Source organism: Lynx canadensis, chromosome A2 (assembly GCF_007474595.2).
Source record: "Lynx canadensis isolate LIC74 chromosome A2, mLynCan4.pri.v2, whole genome shotgun sequence".
NCBI lineage: Eukaryota > Metazoa > Chordata > Mammalia > Carnivora > Felidae > Lynx > Lynx canadensis.
The window spans coordinates 96,236,638-96,256,037 of record NC_044304.2 but is presented as its reverse complement, the minus strand read 5'-3'; the positions used below and the strand labels follow the sequence as shown (position 1 = coordinate 96,256,037).

Here is a 19,400-nt window from a genome sequence, read left to right as displayed (position 1 = left end):
TAACTTGCTTCAAAAAGCTGAGTTTAAATGTTGTCAAGTAAGTGTAATAAAATTTTTTTAAACTCAATAAGCAGAAATTATATTGAAATTTTAAGACACAAACTCTTATTATATACTAGTCATATTCTTCCTTTGGAGTCTAATAGTTTATCCAGCTTTAAACCTTCATTTTCTCATTATATAATTAACACCGTACCACATACAGGTTTTAGCTACTGTTGAACAACAGCATAATGTCCAATATTAGGTAGTTAATACCTATAGTAAGAACTTGGCAAATGTTCAGTATGATTCAAAGTATAAGATATTACACAATCTAGCACTTAATGTAATTCTCTGATATACTGGAAAACTACTTACTGGCCACTGCTTGAAGAAGGAAATTGCTCTTATGTAAAGATTTTTAATTAAAAAACATGAGTATCAAGCCCTACAAGGTGTCAAACACTGTTCTAGGTGCACAAAACAAATCCTTTAGCACTCCCACTCTAGTGAAAGAAACGGAGAAAATAACAGGCAATAAACAAATATATGATATGTCAGAAGGTGGTCTTAAGAGAAAAAAATAATAAAGTAAGGATAAAAGGGCCAGGGAGTAATAAGCTAGAAGTAGAGGAAGCCGATTTTTGGTTTACACAGAAGATTGAGCATTAACCAGTCCTTTAAACTAATGTTGTATATCAGCAGATTATTGAACTCTACCTGATCAGAAGAAAACCAGGCATGAGAACAGTGGCACTGTATGATGCATTTATCCATACTCTTTAGTTCTGGATAATGCCAAGTGTCGTTGGTTTAAGCCAGGCAGAATCCAGTAATGAGGCCACAGATATTTGCCCCCCAGTGAGAAGAATTATGAAATGCTATTATGACTATATGGAAAATGGCAGGTCACAGGTTTAATGTACCAGTTGCAATATTGAAGAGTTTATGTGGTATAAATGGGTATGATGTTTCCCATAAGTAATTTTTTTCTTTTTAAAGCCTTAAATTTGCAACCTACTTTTATAGTACTATTATAAAACCAATTAGGTTTGGTTTATTTAACAGTGTTTTCTGCTGTCAAATAAAGTAGTACAGGAGTGTGTGTGTGTGTGTGTGTGTGTGTGTGTGCACATGCGTGTGTTTAAGTTCTTCTCTAAACCCTTCCTGGATATAAAGTTCTGCATTCTATCCCTGCTCAGCAAGTTGAAAAATTTAAGATATTCTGTGTTAACTATTTTCTAATGGTTGTGCTTCCTGAATGTTGAAAGATGTAGTTACAATAATCAAAATATGTTTTAACAGATGCCCTTATTACTTAAATCGACTTTTTACAACAGATAATTGCATTTTCTTTTGATTCGAAATTTAGGAAAGCATTGTTAAGTAAAGCCAGACCATTCTCATATTTCATCTTTCCCCAGAATTTCCTTTTCAAAATTCCTGGAATCCTAACTTTATTCCATGAATTAGGAATAATTACTATGATCAGTCATTGGCATCATTAATTGAATGTTTTAGATTTTCACATTATGCTAAATGTTTTTTGACTGGATCAGTTATGGTAAATGCAAGATTTTTATTCCTCTTGGATAATCATTCCAATTTTGTTATAGCCATCCTGCAGGACTCTCTCCATTTGCATCAAAAAGTGGAATAGGATATCCAAACTAATGTTTATTTATGTGATCATTCACACAAATATGTATGTACAAGCTTATGAAATGGAGGAGAAAGGAATGAAAATTCCAACAAATTGTTTAGTGTCCAAAAGGTGGGAGATGGCTATGCCAACAAGCAGTGGCACGTGGATGGGTTTCATCAGATCCAAACCACAATATGCCTTATAATGAGATCAAATTTGAGCCTATGTAGAATTCTGTGCCTGTGTCTGAGCTCCACCATCAGGAGGATGTGGAAAGGGAGAACCACAGAGTTGATTCCAGTTGGAATATGAGAAATACGAAGACGTTAGAAAAAATAGCAAAAGAGAAGAATGACGGAGACTTAATAAAGTCTGTGTCTGTGATGGGTCAAGGACACAGATTCAGTACTTTGTCAAGGGCAGCCTTGGTTCTGACTTCATGCTCTGTTATCCCATTTGCCACACAATTTCTGCCCGGTTACATCAATGAATATTCGACTTTTCATCTGAAGCACACTCCAAACCCTAATGGTTTCTCTTGTAAGAGTCCTTCTCTTAATTAATTTCACGACATTTGGTATAATTAAAAGTGATTTTATCACTCACTCTTTCAGTTATTGTATGAAGTCACCCTGAGGACTGAAAACTATGAGCTACCGTGACTAGAAAACTTTTCTTAAAAATCAGGCAGAAAAGTAGTAATGAGTCTTAAAGATGGGACCAGTCTCACTTATTTCTATATGTCTCTCATCTATTGCTAAAAGAAATAATACAAATATTACCAAAAAATTTTTTTTCCAGGTATGTCAATATTTTTGGCACCAGTTAATGCTGTTACTTTTTCCTCCAGGAACCTTGGCTGCCAAAGGGTAACTCTGCACAAGAACATGTTTCTGACTTATATTCTGAATTCTATGATTATCATCATCCACCTGGTTGAAGTAGTACCCAATGGAGAGCTTGTGAGAAGGGACCCGGTAAACACTGAATGATTTGCTTTTGATTTGTTCTTAAGGATGTAGTACACATGAAGAGTAAACATGGTGCTATTGTGTTTAACTGAAGCAACTGTTTACATGTGTGATCATATTTACTTTTACAGTTGAGTTTCGCATCAACCATGACATATCATTTCTATATAGTTATTGGAAGTAATTGCTATATGCAGTAGTAAAGGGCTGGGAATAATTCAGTCATAACCAAACCAGAATTATACAACAAATCTTGAGTTTTTACTACGAATTAAAAATTTATTCACGTCTATGGGAAGTTTACTGAGCACATCTTGTGAACGTGGGCAATTTGAGGTGTACTAAGGCAATGCCCCAGTGTGTCACTAATGGGTTACAGGTGTCCTTAAAAGTAATTCCCCTTAGCATCCTGACACCAGGCTGGGCTTGCGCCAGTCAATTTAGCTATGGGTTGCTATGCATTTACTCTAGTAACCCACATAAATACTGTCATATTCTATGTCTGCACAACTTGAAAAAGGTTTAAATACCCCTAACTCACTCACTCTCAGCTCCCAATCTCTGCCGCCGATCCCTATTAACAGAGCTCAGCCATAAACCAGAAGGCAAGGAGGCCAGGATGGAGTTGTACAGATGTGTTTCTCTGAGCCCAGGGCAGTGGGAGCAGGGTGGAGAGTGCATTTGAGAGCATGAACAGAAGCTATCCAGCCCACAGTAAATGACCAAGGGATACTTTTATTTTTGTTTCTCTGCTTAACTGTGTTATGCAAGCATCTGTAGATAGCCTCATCTTTCAAAAGTGGCATTTGACAGTTCTGCCAACCCAAAGACAAAAATGCGTGAAATCTGCCCAGAGCATGCATCCTGTGTGACAGTGGCATGGCATGGGAAAGCAGCTTAATTTGGCTTCTAATGAATCCACAGTGTTAATAATTTTTGCAGTGCGAATATATCCAGAAAGGTATGATGGTCCATCTCTTAAGATCATGGCATCTGTTATCCGAGACAGTCTTATCTTACCTACAGAATGTGACCCAATGGGCTCATCTTGATGAGTTTACTTTTTGAATGTCAACTGATTTTAATAAAAATAATTTCATTTCCTTTAGTCTTCCCAAGACCCCAGGAAAGGGTGGATATTATTCTCATTATTAACTGAATAAATTGAGGCTCAGTGAAGGGATGTGTCCTCTGTACTGTGGTTAGTTAGAGATGGGATTCAAACCCAGACCTGTCTCACACAAATCCCATCCTCTCTCCTATATACCACATGGAGCTCTTGATTAATTTCCTTAAGAAGATGTGTTCTTAAAGAAATAGTCTCAGCCATTCCCAAGTGGTAATTGCCCATAATTGGGCACGTATACTATGTTTCATTAGGGAAGCTGACACCTACTAAAATGTAAAAGCAATTAACTAAGCATCTCTCATCAGAAAAGCTCAAATTTTTGGTTTCCCATACAACATTAAGTGTGGAAATCCTGACAAATTACAGTCCGTATGGAGTAGGCCTGGAAATGGCACTTTAGTCACTAAATAATCATGGGAGCAACACTCAGTCACGTTATGAAGTATTGTAAATTCTTGAGTAACCTCTGTCCCATCTCTCTTGTGAGGGTTTCATACCCCTGTATCATTCCACCATCCCTCTCTCTGGCTCCTAGGGTGAAGGGGGCTTCTCATCCATTGTGAAATCATACTAAACCTATTATCTTCCTGAAATAGTCTAAATTCAGGATTTTTCTGAATTCACTATTGAATTACAGAAGCCATTTAACCTTATCCATCAACGAGAAAAATAAAAACTGCCCTGCTTACTTCCAAGAACTTGTCCTGGAGTCCCAAAAGTAGCACAAAGCTTTAATTTTTTAAGCTTTATTTTCTTCATTTCAAGAGTGGGGGGTGGGGGGTGGAGAGAGAGCACACATGCGCACACGAGCATGGAAGGGACAGAAAGAGAGGGAGAGAATCCCAAGCAGGCTCCATGCTGTCAGCACAGAGCCAAACACAGGGCTTGATCCCATGAACTGTGAGATGATGACCTGAACCTAAATCAAGAGTCAGATGCTCAATTGACTGATCCACCAAGATGCCCCGAAGCAGAAAACTTTTAAAAATTCCCAAAGACACAGTATTGCAAATGATCGCTCACACAGTTGCTGCTAACTCTTGCCCTATAACTGACTTCCTAGGTCTCTGCACTTGGCTTCCCTGGTCCATTTATTAGTCTATTCATGGCTCTTAACAGTGTATGTTTTCACTTTCATAGGCTACTTTAGGGGCACACATGTCTATCTGCTCTGCCAGTTACCATGCATAGGCTGCCTCCTAGCCAACAAGTCAGCCCAGCTCTGCCTTGCAGCTTCTCTCTTGCCTAGAAACCTATAATAAAGCCTATAAGCAGATGTTTAGGGACCCAGTTCAACAGCTCATCTCCTGGGAGAATGTGTGAGCATAGGAGAGCCAGAGAAATTAACAGGAAGCTTTCTTATGGTATGGAGGAGTGAGGGTGGCTCCTTTGCACACATTAGGCAATCTCAAAATGACATAAGTTTGAAAAATGGAAAGAAGTTTATCTTTATGACATGACTAGCACCTGGTTCTGCCAATCAATATATTGTTAACCTAACAGACTTGTTATTTTTAGCTATGCAAGAATAAACTTCCTAGGGAAAAATTGTAAAATCTTGAAAGGCAGAATTTAATCCAATCAATCAAGTGTTGTCGATCGCCCAAAACTCGAATTTTAGTCTTCAAGCTGAACTACATTCATAGAATTGGGGGAAGATGGCTATTTATGACGTCTTCTTCACAATGCCTAGGAATAGACTAAGCCTCATATGGAAACAGCTTCCTATGTATTGCAACCAAACATGTGGGGTTCAGTCCTTTTTTTACCTATTTCCAAGTGTTTGTGGGGTTTCTTAACGGAGAACACAGGAGCAAAAAGTCTGGGTGAAAAAGAAGCCTCCTCTCCTCTGAGGTTAGACAAAATGAGAATAAGCCACCAATAACAAGCCACTGACAGTGGGAAACAGGGAACATCATAATGTGTGAACACAATGTGCCCTCTTTCACATTTCCAAAAGTCTGTTTCTTCCATAAAACAAAATTTGGAAATTCATGCCCTTTACCAAATATATATAAATAGTGTAGACTAAGCACAAATGACTACAACAACAAAAATTAATTCATGTTTGTAAATTGTGAAGCATACACTTGCTCCCCCCCCAAAACTAGGTCATTTGGTTTTAGTACGTTTTCTGTTTGAAAATAGTCATTGTTTTTCAGTGAGATCTTATTAAATCTTTTCTCCAACTCTCTGTATGCAAAACTTGGGGCTGCTCTGTCTAAGCAAAGTTCAAGAAAGGGCAAGAAACAACCTTCAAGTAGACATGTCTTCTATGTTATTTATTCATCCTTGAAACTGCTTATTTAGTATTTCCAAGAGAGACAACAGTCTTGAAATCTGTGCTGTAGCTCACCTTGAAAACACATATTCCGTCATTAACGCACTCAGAGAAGCCCAATTTCTTAAGTATCATTTCCCATCCAAAGACAATGAAATTGAATTGCAGTTGCAGCTATAAATTCAGGAATTGAGAAGGGAGAAATTTTCCCTATTGTGATATATTTACATTTACAGGGGATAAACAAGAACTAGGAGAAGTTTGACTAGGAAAGCCCCATCTTTCCTAAGAGTAAAGTTCTTCACTGCTTAAAAAGGCAGAAAAAATATCATCCAAACACCGAGAATCAGGTCATCAATATATTAGTAAGTCACATGCAAAATTGTATATTTAAATGTTACTTTAAATGAATCATTTGAAATATTGCCTTTTTCTTGAAAGAGTGACATTCCAGAAAACATTAGATTATGGTTCTCCATAGCCAAGAAGAGTGGAGATAATAAAAGCCCAAGAATAGACCCCCCCCAAAAAAATTTTTAAAAGCACAAGAAATGTTTGAAAAAAAGAAGTTATTGGACATTGTCAATTACATATATCTATTGAAATTACAACTAACATAAAAAAATAACCACAGTCATAAATTAAAGTATATTTGCCAGCATTCCATTTATCTGTGATTCAGGTATATGTCTCCTTTAAAAAACAACAACAACAACAAAATATGTAATTTTTAAACCCACTTTTTCTCTTAAGCAAACTAAAAGCAGAGTTGTAGATTATTTTTTCATTCTGACCCAATTCTCAGGTCACTGAATCAGCAGTTAAGAGGCAAAAAGATTTTCCTTCCCAGTGCCCAAGGGAATATATTAAAAAGAAAGTTATTTCTTGTAAAAGGAGGCTGCATCATCCCAAATGCTGTTGCACTACTTCTAGAAGAGTTTATTTCGTTGGGGGCAAAAGCAAACAATGTTCTCACTCCTCAGTAGGGAATCCCTATGGACTTGCAGCCCCTTTCCCATCAAAGTAGCTAGTTTCTTTCCTTGGAATTTTTTTGGTTAGGCAGATTCTCTCCTGTAAAACCAAGGGTGAGAATTTCATTCCTTGACATTCTTTTTTTAAAAGTTAAACTCAAAATAACTCATGGCACAAATAAGGGCTGAATAGAGCCTCAGTTTATTGAGTGATGTGAAAATTGCCCATTGTCATTTGTGTCATTTGAGTATTTCATTTCCATAATACCTAAAATTTCATTTTCTTGTTCCATCTGCTTATTTGATGATCTTCATGTAGAGTCAGGAGGCAGAATTAAAAGCATTGTTCTTACTGCATCTAAAGGAAGCTGGCAGCGTACTTGTCATTTTCTAGGAAGAAATGTCTCTCTGAACTTTTTATCTGGGTCTGAAAGGGACAATACAGGGAGATTAGTTTTTACTGGAAATCTGGGCATTTTGCACTTCAAAAGCCAAAATAATCGAGACACATTTTCTATAGCCTCTTATATAAGCAAAGTCTGAAAAACAAAGTGGATTTCTTCTAATTCTAATTTGTTCAGGACAGTTGAGCCACCAGACTATGTCAGAACTTCATCATAGTCACAGAAAGATAGGTTTGGAATGACTGCCGAGATCTAAGGCACCAGAGACAGCTGAAACCCAGGGTGGAAACTAGAACCCTCCTACCCAGCCCAGAGGAGACTGGTGTAAGGGAGGGCATCTCCATGTGAGAGAGGTGACAGGGACAGCAGAGTTTTTGAGATGAGAGATCAATGCATGTAAAACTAGATTGGAATTATCCAGCTTAGTAGCCTGTGGAAGAAATTAGATTGGGAATGAAAAAGTATGATGCATTTGAGGGATGATGCAGAGAGCATGTTGCCAAGATGTGGTAATGAAATGAAATATCCTACTCTGGTCATTTATGCCATTTTGTTTTACTTACACATCAAACCAATAAATGATATTTTAACCAAGATTATATGGTTTCCCATATGGGTTTGAAGCATTTACTGCTAAAATGGCTATAAACATCAACCCAACCTCCAGTTTCTCTCATCTGGCCAATCTGGGTGGTTCCTCTGCACAGGAAATCAGTGACTTACAAATGGTACCTTGTGATGTGGTTTGTGTAGCAAGGCTTCATGTCAACATTTACAGCTAGTTTCCCCTGCTTTGAGAAGGTTATCATGCATTTTATGCAGAACTTCTTATAGATTTTATTCTCAAAAGCTTTTAGTTGAGATAGAACCACTCTGTTGGTTGTATGAAGGAGTTTGTACATTGAACCAACCCTGTTGGTTCATCGCTAGAATCGCTGTGCTTAGCTGGATTGCTCCAAATTGGTCTTGCTGATCTTAGAGGATCTCAAATCCTGTAGTTCTTCTACTTACTTAGAGATTATTCTGTAATGTTGAGCAATTTACTGAAACCCACTTTCCTAATGTGTAAAGTGGAGATAATGATAGCACCTTCCTCATAGAGTTGTGTGTGAGGGTTAAATGAACTGATACACTTAAAATGCTCAAAACCAGGCTGGCACATAACAACTGTCAAATGTTATCTATTATTACTTATATTATAGTTGTTACCACAGTCATGAGGCCTTAAGTACTTGTCATTTTCTAACTCTGCACCTAGTTTCATTTCTGTGTTACATAGCATAGGAGATTGGAAACACAGAGCATTTGTAAATTTTGCTTAAATCCAAAAGGACTAAGTGTAAAAGCCAAATGCAAAAAAATACTTAGAGGTTAGTAAGTCAGAAATAACCAAAAGGGTGGTGGTCTGAGAAAATAAAACTAACTCAGTCATGGCTTGAGAACTTCTAGTGAAGAGTGACATAATATCCTCATTATATCATATAGAGAAAGACCCTTGAGCGTAGCAAGCTGTTAATTTGTTTTCCTTCGTCACATTCCTAACAGGCTTTTTTTTTTTTTTTCCATCATGTGTGTATCCTGCTTTTCTGTTTACTATGGCTTTGTTTTCTGAATACTTCCAGAACACTTCCTTTGCCAATGTGTGGGTCATCTTCCAATGTACTTATCTTAGATGGGACTTTTATCTCCAGTGCTTTTTCCCCCCTAAACACACTGAATCATGACTATAGTTCCACAGATTCAAGCTCATTTTCTCTGAAGCTTTATCAGAAATCAGCTCAGAATTGCATGACAGACTCGCATTTAATTGAAAATGTTACATCCTGAAATTCCTCTGCAGAAAGATTGTGGTACTTCCTTACAAAGTTATTTAATGCTGATTTTCTGACTGGGGGATTCTTCTCCTTCATTCAGCTAGCTTTAAAGACTGTACAAGTTGACAGTTTTCAAGTTGATATGAGTGCCTTTTTGCTCCTCCATTTATCAACTGCACTGGCATCTTGACAAAAAGTACTGTAATTTCTCCTCATGAGGTTTTAGTATACATGTGACTCAAAGTCGGGACTTCTCCCACTGCATTGTGAGTCTCCTGGAACATAGATAATTAGGATTATCGGCACTGGAAGGCCAGCAAGTAACTAAAACAGGAGTAAGATACTGAGGAAATTACATCTATACCCTAAATCCATTCAAAGAGGGGCCCATGGAAAAACAGCATCAGGATCCCCAGATACTTGATAGAAATGCAGAATTTCGGGTCCTATGTTAGACCCTCGGAATCATAATCTCTATTAGTAGGGCCCAACAACATGCGTTTTAACAACCCCTCCCAGTGCTTTTTGATGCATGCTAAAATTTGAGAAAATCACCCCCATAGGAAGATCACCACTGTATACTCTTTTATTATTTACATTTGAACTGAACCTATTTTGGAGGGGTGCACTATAAGAGGCTTTCAGGAACTCATACCCATACCTTTTCGACTTCAATATCAAGGAGTAGATTAGAGGGAATTTTCAAGCTTGTAAGATATATGAAGGGATAAAGAGGAAAAATTAAGCAATATTCCTTTTCTAGTTCTCCATGTATCAAAATCACCCTCTCACTTCAAGAGAAGAGAGCTGGGAAAATTACCAGCTTAAACGAATGTCAGTCTTATTTGATCCATCCTCCCTGGTAGACAAACAAAACTTTGCCCACAAATTCACAGCACTGTTCACTCCAGTTCCAAATAATTCAGGGAAGATCAGGGAGATGAGCCTCCATTTCCCAAAAGTTTGTGCCCACACAAGACAGAATGATCTACAAGAGGCAGAACAAGCCAGAGATGCAGTGCTGGCTGGTGCCCTGTTGACGTACATATATATGTTGGCCAGCTCTTCCTGGAACATTCAGAGAAGAACAGAAATGTGATTTCTAGAAACCTATCAGACTCCAACAAAATTAACTAGAAGATCAGAATCCTTTTTGTTTTGGCTTTTAGATGTGGTTAGCCTATTTCTCTCCCACAAAGATTTTCTTCTCTGCATTTTTACTCATCACTCCTTCCCATCTCCTACTTCTTCTGGATGGTTTCACCCCAGTTTTCATCTGTGACCAGTTCTGGTTGTCTGTGTGGAAGTGGCTAGAACACAGACAAAGTTCTAATCCAGGGAGCCATTCACAGGAGACTGCATTGCCCCTACAGGTCTGACTCCTGTCTCCCAAGGAAGCCCCACATTGACTCTGAAAGTATAAAATCCCTCTTCCAATGGCCCTGGGCCCAATATGACATGTTTCCCTGGAGAAACCAGAAGCAGACCTTTCCAGTATTTCCTGATCCACACATCCAAAGACACCCTCAAATGACACAAAACATTTCTTTGGAGTAGCTCTATTGCAGCTACACAAAAAGTTCTACAGAGAAGTTGCCCTGAAAAAAGTAATCAAAAATCACCCTCATGGGAAGATACTGAGACCTTGACTATTTAGAAATATCATTTAGAAATAAAAATACCTGGGTCTCCTGAGTGACTCGGTCAGTTAAGCATCTGACTTCAGCTCAGGTCCTGATGTCGCAATATGTGAGTTCGAGTCCCACATTGGGCTCTGTTCTCTTAGCATGGAGCCTGCTTTGGATCCTCTGTCTTTCTCTCTCTGCCCTTCTCCTCTCTCATTCTCTCTTTCCCTCTCTCCCTCCCTCCCTTTCTCTCTCTCTCTCTCTCTCTCAAAAATAAAAATAAATAAATAAATAAATAAATAAACATTTTTTAAAACAAAGAAATGAAACACCTCAGAAAAGAAAATTTGCACTCCTGTGATAGAGCAAAGTAAATGCTAGTTTGAAAAGCAGACATATTATAGGCAGGAAAAACCTCAGGTAAAAACAAGAAGGTGAAAATCTTCACTGAAACCTGAAATTTGAAGACATGAGGGGTCAGGCCAGATGTAAGCTACCTTTAAAATAAATAATTTATATCACATTCTAGAGACACATTCTCATTTCTCCCTCTAAATTTTGCACATTTGGAATGCAATTCCATGGTTGATAGGTTGGGGAAACAGAAGACATGTCTAATAGCACAAAATAATCAGTCACCTAATAAATTGATTTAAAGAATACGAAGTTTTACTTAGAGATTTACAAATTATTCTCCTTAAAATGAAAGCCTAAAGAGAGAAGCAGTATAGTGGAGTTGTATCATAGTAGGGGTGTTGGGTATTAACATTAGCCTATTAAAATAAAATTCTCAAATCATCAAATTATGCTCCAAATCCCTTAATTCATCTGTCAAGTACAACATACGTTCCTGTACAGAAATGCTTATGCACATGAAAGTTTGAGGACACTTTGGGTTGTTTTTCTGGTCATCTTTCTCTGCTGGGAACTCCTTTTTTGCTTAAAAATAGCTTCCAGAATGATAAGGGACCACTTACAAAAGGGAGACAATGGCAGTGATAAATAACATCACTAATTTTCCGCTAAGCCTTTTTGGAAACTTTATAGCACTGATATTGCTTTAGAAGGAAAGAAGAGCAATAGGAAAGATGAGAAAAGTAAGTCCTTGACTCTAAAAATGTAAAATAATTTACTTTTCTTTGATTATATACCAAAACATTCACATATCTCATTCTCCCATAATATGTCTCAACACAAATCCACAACTTCAAATGATTAAGTAAGGGAAATAAAATGCTTCTCAACATCCCTCATCTCATCAGATCCAATAATCTCCCATTTTGTTTTGGTCCTATAACTGGGTAAAATAATGTTTACAATGAATGAGAAATAAACACATACTTCCAATCATATCACAGAGAATGGGAACATTTGTAAATTTTTTCACATAAAACTAAAAGCTAATTATGAAAACCCTTCTTCAATAATAATACTTTAAAACTATCCTGAAATCAGGGGTCCCTGGGTGGTTCAGTTGGTTGAGCATCCAACTTTGGCTCAGGTCATGATCTCACTGTTGGTGAGTTTGAGCCCCGAGTCGGGCTCTGTGCTAACAGCTCAGAGCCTGGAGTCTGCTTCAGATTCTGTGTCTCCCTCTCTCTCTCTGCTCCTCCCCTACTTGCGCTCTGTCTCTCAAAACATAAATAAACATTAAAAAAAAATTTTTTAAATTTTTGTAACGCTTTATTTTTTGAGAGAGAGAGTGAGACAGAGTGTGAGTGGGGGAGGGCCAGAGAGAGGGAGACACAGAATCCGAAGCAGGCTCCAGGCTCTGAGCCATCAGCACAGAGCCCGACGCGGGGCTCGAACCCACGAACCGTTAGATCATGACCTGAGATGAAGTCGGACGCTTAACAGACTGAGCCACCCAGGCGCCCTCCCAAATTTTTTTTAATAATAAAAAAATAAAAATAATAAAACTATCCTGAAATCAAAATTCTTTCTCAAAGTTGGGGGTAGACTGATGAAGTGCCCATAAAGTATAACCTTTTTCAGTCATTTGAGAGCATGTTTTCTCTTGATTTTGTGTTTTCTAAAGAAATGCTGTTTGGAATGGTGGGGTGGGGAGAAAAGACTGAGTATATTTGACCCAGACAAAAGCCTGTTTTCTTTTAATTGAAATGATAAGGGAAGCAGCAAAAGACATACTTTTAAATAGGTCTCATAGAAAGATGGCCATTGTAGAAAAATGTTTCAATTGCATCCATGAATAGTACTTCAATGGAGAGCATCCCTCTTAATGTCACATGCAACTCAATTTAGCTGATAAATAAGTCTTGCATTTCTCCCTTATGAGAAAAACAAGTGACTATGGATTTTAATAAGCTCAAAGGCCTTGAAAAGTTCTGGATGATTTACATGTAGTATAGATAATTGAAAATTGTGAACCAATGTTAAAGAGTAACAAGCAGGTATATTACCAAAACTAAACTACCGCGTTTATAGGTGACTGTATTTTTAAATACATTATTGAAACATTATCTCAAGACTGGGAACATATTAAGATAAACTGCAAATCATGATGAAAGGTAGCGTTTTCAGAAAGAATTTGTGTGCCCAGTTTGAAGATCTCTGTTGTACCAGGGTTAATGGGTATAAATGACAGGGAATAGTTGACCTTGGGGATGCTACCTTCTAAAAATCCCAAAACTTAGAAGAACATCACAGGTTCAGGAGGGCGCCCCACACCCCGCCAGGGATCCCACCCAGCATTGTAAGTTTTCTATTGGTATCAATAGCCTGACCCCTGCAGACATTTGCAAGAACCATAGGTCTGTTAGGAAAAAAGGACCCTGGAATTTATTTGTTAAATCTTGATTAAGCAGCTCTTGTTTGGGCACTTGAGAAATAAATTAGGAATTGAAATACTTTCAGATGAACAACATTATAAACACTATCCAAAGCCATATTCATTTAGATTTAATTAGCACCTACTGCTCACCTACTGTATAAGTATTACTGGGTTTAAATCCTGTGGGTAGAGATAGAAAAAACAGCAGAGACAAAAAGATGATCAGGCAGACACATATTTAACAGTAATTACATGTTTACTCAATATGTAATCTAAATGACCACTGAGTAAAATTTAATAAAAGATTAACCTGGTAAATTTAACCAATATAGGCCACAAATCCTTCTTATTCAGGTTTTTTTTTTTTTTAATGTCTTTTCCTTCAAGCAAATTATCTAGAGATTGCTTATCGATTCCTCTTCCCTGGCTCAAGTAAATATAACGTTGCACCCTTCCTTCTGTGCTAAAATGAACTGATGAGAAAACATTTTTAGAAGCTTCAGGGAAATATAAATAATCATGCTTAATCACTCAAAATCACTCTGAACCTACTGCAAACGTTATTTCTACTTTAAAACACGACTTAGGAATAAACTTGCCAACTTCGACTTGACAGAGTTAATATAGAAGCTGAACCTATTCACCTGATATTCCATTTTATCAATGAAAGAGAGAAATTCCAAGTATTTTTTTTTTTGTAAAAGAGGAGAGTTTTTGGTCACATATAAAATGTATTATGAGAATGAAGTATGCATTGGTTTGGCCCTTGCCAAAGGTTTCCAGTGGACAAAGCTTACCTTTGGCAGCCCTTCCCTGGCCCTTCAAGACACTAAGTTTCTTGGCAGTAGGATCTGTGTTTGGCAGCTGTAATCTTCCAGCCTAATGCCTTCCTCCAGCACAAGAGTAATAAGCATTTGTTATGCCACATTCCAAATCTGCACCTCCTAGTATCCTCCACCCTCCTTCCCTTTCATTTCTTCAATTCTTCTACTCTAAATTTTCTATAAATGATAGGATTAAAATGTGCAATCCTTTCCAGAGGTGTGACATTTTAATAAGGAAAACAATCGTAAGCTAAAGAAATGAAATTATGTGGCATTTCAGACATCATGAAGATGGTGGAATAAGTTCTCAGAGGCAAGATGATATTCCCTAGCTCCCTTTTAGACCTGGTAACATACCTGTAAGGGAAATGGTATCAGGAATGGTTCGTGGTAGATTTTTCAATGGCTTAAAGGTAGGATATAGGTTGTGACCCACTGTTGCTTGCATTGCTTCCATGGAGCAATAGCTGATTTCCTTTATACTTCTCAACCCAAAGCCCTTCCCCTGTCCCAGCACAATAGAACATCTCAAAAACACTGACTACCTGTTGTAAGGTTGGTCTTTTCTAAAACAACAACAAAAAATTCCAAAGCAGTTTTCATATGGAGGCATTCTTTCCCCCGTTGAATGGTTCTTAAACACACTGACACACAATATTTCCCATGCTATACATATGGGAAGAATTTTAAGTGTGTTGAAAGATAAAATTGGAGGGGCGCGTGAGTGGCTCAGTGGGTTAAGCCTCTGATTCTTGGTTTCGGCTCAGGTCATGATCTCTCTGTTCATGGGACAGAGCCCTGTGGTCAGGCTCTGCACTGACAGCATGGAGCCTACTTGGGATTCTCTTTCTCTCTCTCTCTCTCTCTCTCTCTCTCTCTCTCTCTCAGAATAAATAAATAAACATAAAAAAAGAAAGATACAATTGGAACAAAATCCACAATTGAGTATCTTCTATAGGATTTTGAGGCTGACTTAATTTATTAGACTAAAGAAAATTTCTGCTCTGCAATTCCAATTCCATTTTTAATCACAGTACTATAAAATATCTTCATGCTATTTGATGGGAAACATAGATTTGTCTGATGAGTATACCCAATTAAGAAAACTGTAGGATCTGTTCCCTTGATAGTGACATTATTGCTCAACAAATTTTATGTTCTATTGAATTATGAGCAGATAATGACACTAAATGGTGATAACAGTTTATCTGAAGCCAAAGCAGATACTATTGCTTTTATTTCTTAGAATGCATATCATTCACAGTAGAATTATCCCTTTGTAGTCCATATTAAAGAAGAAAATAAAATAGAAAATAATTCACAAATTCCACACATTTCTGGCTTGGAACATTTGTTGTATTACTTGGGAGTGATCTAGTTATATTTGAATATAGATTATGTCTTGCAGTTTTGGAAATCATTACTCTAACCAAAATTATAGTATTGTGACCACAGCCTGAAAAAATAGCCAAAAAGCTATTTAGCTTATTTGAGCTCAGAGTGAATCTTTTAATACCTCATTCTGCTAAGCAGAAAACTATCCCAGAATGATGTGAAGCACTAACCCTCAGCAGAAGCCCTGTCTGTCTGTTGAATACCTGGTTCACCCCATCCTTGAGGGAAAGGTTGTAATCAAGTCAGAGATAATATGACTACACCTTATTCATCTTGATATTCACAGAGTTAGTATAGTTCCTGGCTCATATTAGGTGCTCTGTAAATGTTTGTGGAATGCAACAGAATGACCTTGAATATCTCAGGCACATGATTCTTCACTAGGAACTTACATTAGAAACTCCTAAAATATTTTGAAAATACAGAAGGGAGATGAGGTCTGTTTATGCATATTTTGTAAGTGTCCCCCAGGTGATACAGATAAACAACCCTAGTTATGAACCACTGACCTAAGTGGTGACCAATTTTATAAAATTTTAATAATCAACTTCATCATCTAGATATATCCAATCATGTCCATGATACATTGGGGGGGAAAATAATAGACTTGTCATTTTCAGAATTTTTGTGAACTTTTGAGCCATTTGCCCTCCAAAGAATATCTTACCCTGAACCCAAATATAATTGATCCTCATTATTGACAGATCCATATTTGCAAATTTGCCTACTTGCTAAAATTTATTTATAAGTCCAAAATCCATATTCTCAGTGCTTTCATGGCCATTTACAGATATGCACGGAGTAGCAAAAAAACACTGAGTCACTTGATGTACACATTCCCAGCTGAGGTTGAACAAGGCAACACTCTGTCTTCTTATTTCATCTCTCATAGCATAAATATCCTTTTCATGGTCTATTTAAATGCCATGTTTTTCACACTTTGTTGCTTTTGTTGGGTGATTTCACTGCTTAAAATAGCCCCCAAGCATAGTGCCAAAGTGTTGTCATATTCCTAAGTACAAGTTGGCTGTGATACACCTTACAGAAAAAATAGGTATGCTAGATGAGTTTCCCTCAGGCAGAAGTTATAGTGCTGTTGGTCATAAGTTCAATGTTAACAAATCAAGAATATATATTAAATAAGGTGTCTTTAAACAGAAACATATAAAACAAAGTTAGATATTGATTGGCTGATGAAAATATTTTGACCAGAGGCTTATAGGAACCTAACCCTGTGTTTCCTCTAGGAGCAATGGCTCAGCATTTGCTAAATCAGTTTTTGCAGCAACTTTATAGAATATAACTAGCTGTGAGTAATGAGAATTGACTGTATGTAAAACCTGAAGCCAAAGCTGCTGTGGATGACACAGAACCACATCTTTGCACAGGGCTGTCATATTCATCCTCTTCCTCTCCCTTCCTCCACAAGTGGTGGCTGGCAAAACATCTCCACTGGAATTCTTGACCCAGAAGGTATAGGGCTTTTAAATAAGAGTAGTGAGAGTCAACTGAATTTCTTATTTCAAATATATGTTTGAGTCTCGTGTGCATATAGCAAGTATTTGCGTAGCAAATACAAACTAATATAAAATTAAATAATTCTAATCAGGAAGCCATTCAGATGGGAAAAAAAAAAAAGCCAGTGCCTTCCTAAGCCAAATATTAATTACTTTTGGGTTACCTGATGTTTTGAATTCTCTGCATTACTGTTCCACTTTGGACAGAATCAGAAGTTGCTTCTATCTCTGAAAATGCAGTATTTGCCTTTTTGTGGCCCCAGCTGGCTTTTCCCTATGTTCTATGAGTCCCAAAAGGACTGAGCACATTGGATTGTCAGTAAATAAATTATTACTGCTATGCATTAAATAGAAACGTGTAGTCCTAAGAAGGTTACTATAGTACTGACAGTCATGCTATGACTACCTTACTTAGTGAAAAAAGGCCCAAAATTGGTCAGATTCAAAATGCGATATGTAAAGCAGGGCATTTGGTAAAATAATAATGCAGATAATCATCTCTAATGCCCCAAGTCTTAAATGCTAAATGTTGTTGTTGCCATTGTTGTTAGAGAGAGTTAAACACCACTAAATACTCTAGGTATTTAGGTATCTAGGGTAGTGTTCCTCAACCAGGGGCATTTTCCTCTATTTGGTAATGTCTGGAGACATTTTTGATTTCATGAATGGGTGGAGGATGCTACTGGCATCTAGTGGACAGAGGTCAGGAATACTGCTAAATACCCAAATAACGCATAACGCATAGGACAGCGCCAGCACAACCAAAAATCATCCAGTCCAGAATATCTGTGGTGCCAAGATGAAAAGCCCTATTCTAAAGGTGACTATGAAATAATTTAGGGTATTCTGTTATTCAGTTGAAGCAATGATTATTTCTCTACAGACAACACTATGTAGCTGCTCTGATTCCCCCAGAGGTATGGCTCCTACATCTGCACTGAGTACTAAATAAGATTGCTATCCTAATCTCTGTGCACCAAACGTTTGGATCTCAGTATAGAAGCTAAGCCTCCCATATGAAAACAAAATCACTCACATCAATTGGGTTCAGCATAGCTCCTGGCTCATTTTTGAGAAATGTATCACTTGTTTCTCTCCTCTGTATTGCTAACGAGACCTCACCAACAGATCAGTGAACTTTAGGAACATCACTAACAAGTTCTGGGTTATTTGCCTCATTGGCCACAGAAAAAGGGCCATAAATGCCACGTGAAAAAGCCTTGGATGCTCTCAAAAATTACAGGCCTCAGAAACATTGCAGGGAAATCAACCTCTCTAGTCTATATAATCACCAGAATATAATAGGAAAAGAGCATTTTGAGGAGTAGGCTTCCATCGCCCTGGATGGCTGTTTACCTGTAATACTACTGCTCTGCACACTATCTTTCTGACTTGTGGATATAGAGGGTGGCGCGTGTCCACAGATCCTTGGGGAGATGCCCTGCAGACTGAATGTTAATACCTGGCTCATTTTCGCATTTACCCTCTGTTCACTGTCAGACCGTTGCCAGTGTCTTCCACTGACTTTCTCCATTTCTTTCTGACAGCTGAGCTGCAAGATTTTGCACTTTTTTCACCAGTACATGATGGCATGCAACTACTTCTGGATGCTCTGTGAGGGAATCTACCTGCACACACTCATCGTGGTGGCTGTGTTCACTGAGGAGCAACACCTGCGTTGGTATTATCTCTTGGGCTGGGGTATGTATTTTTTCCAGCCACCTTCCCTTCTGTCTGCATATTTACAATCTTCTTCTACTCTTGGTCTCAGAGAAGAGTCAGGGGCCTAGGTCTTGTGAGGAATGGTGGGACACAGGTGGGGGCAGGAGTTCAGTCTCCAAGAGAGCTCGGTAGAAGCCCATCAACAAGTTCATATGGACTGTGGCCAGCACAGGGGTCAGTGCAGAGAAGGAAGAGTATGATTATGTGTTTCTGTGGGAACAGACCAGCTAACAGACAGACAAACATGCTCTGATTGAGAGATATGATTAGATCCTCCCTTCAGTTTTATTTGTCACCTGTTTGTAGAGAGTCTCACATTTTGAATTCTG

General features: G+C 37.9%; 1 protein-coding gene across 1 annotated transcript in view; it reads left to right on the top strand.

The window, feature by feature from the left end:
• CALCR (calcitonin receptor) overlaps window positions 1-19,400 on the top strand; it is a 58,881-nt gene that overhangs the window by 23,097 nt on the left and 16,384 nt on the right. Inside the window, exons 6-7 of the mRNA XM_030294717.1 lie at window positions 2,478-2,604; window positions 18,897-19,050. Coding sequence (XP_030150577.1) covers window positions 2,478-2,604; window positions 18,897-19,050 — 281 coding nt within the window. The remainder of the gene's footprint in view (window positions 1-2,477; window positions 2,605-18,896; window positions 19,051-19,400) is intronic.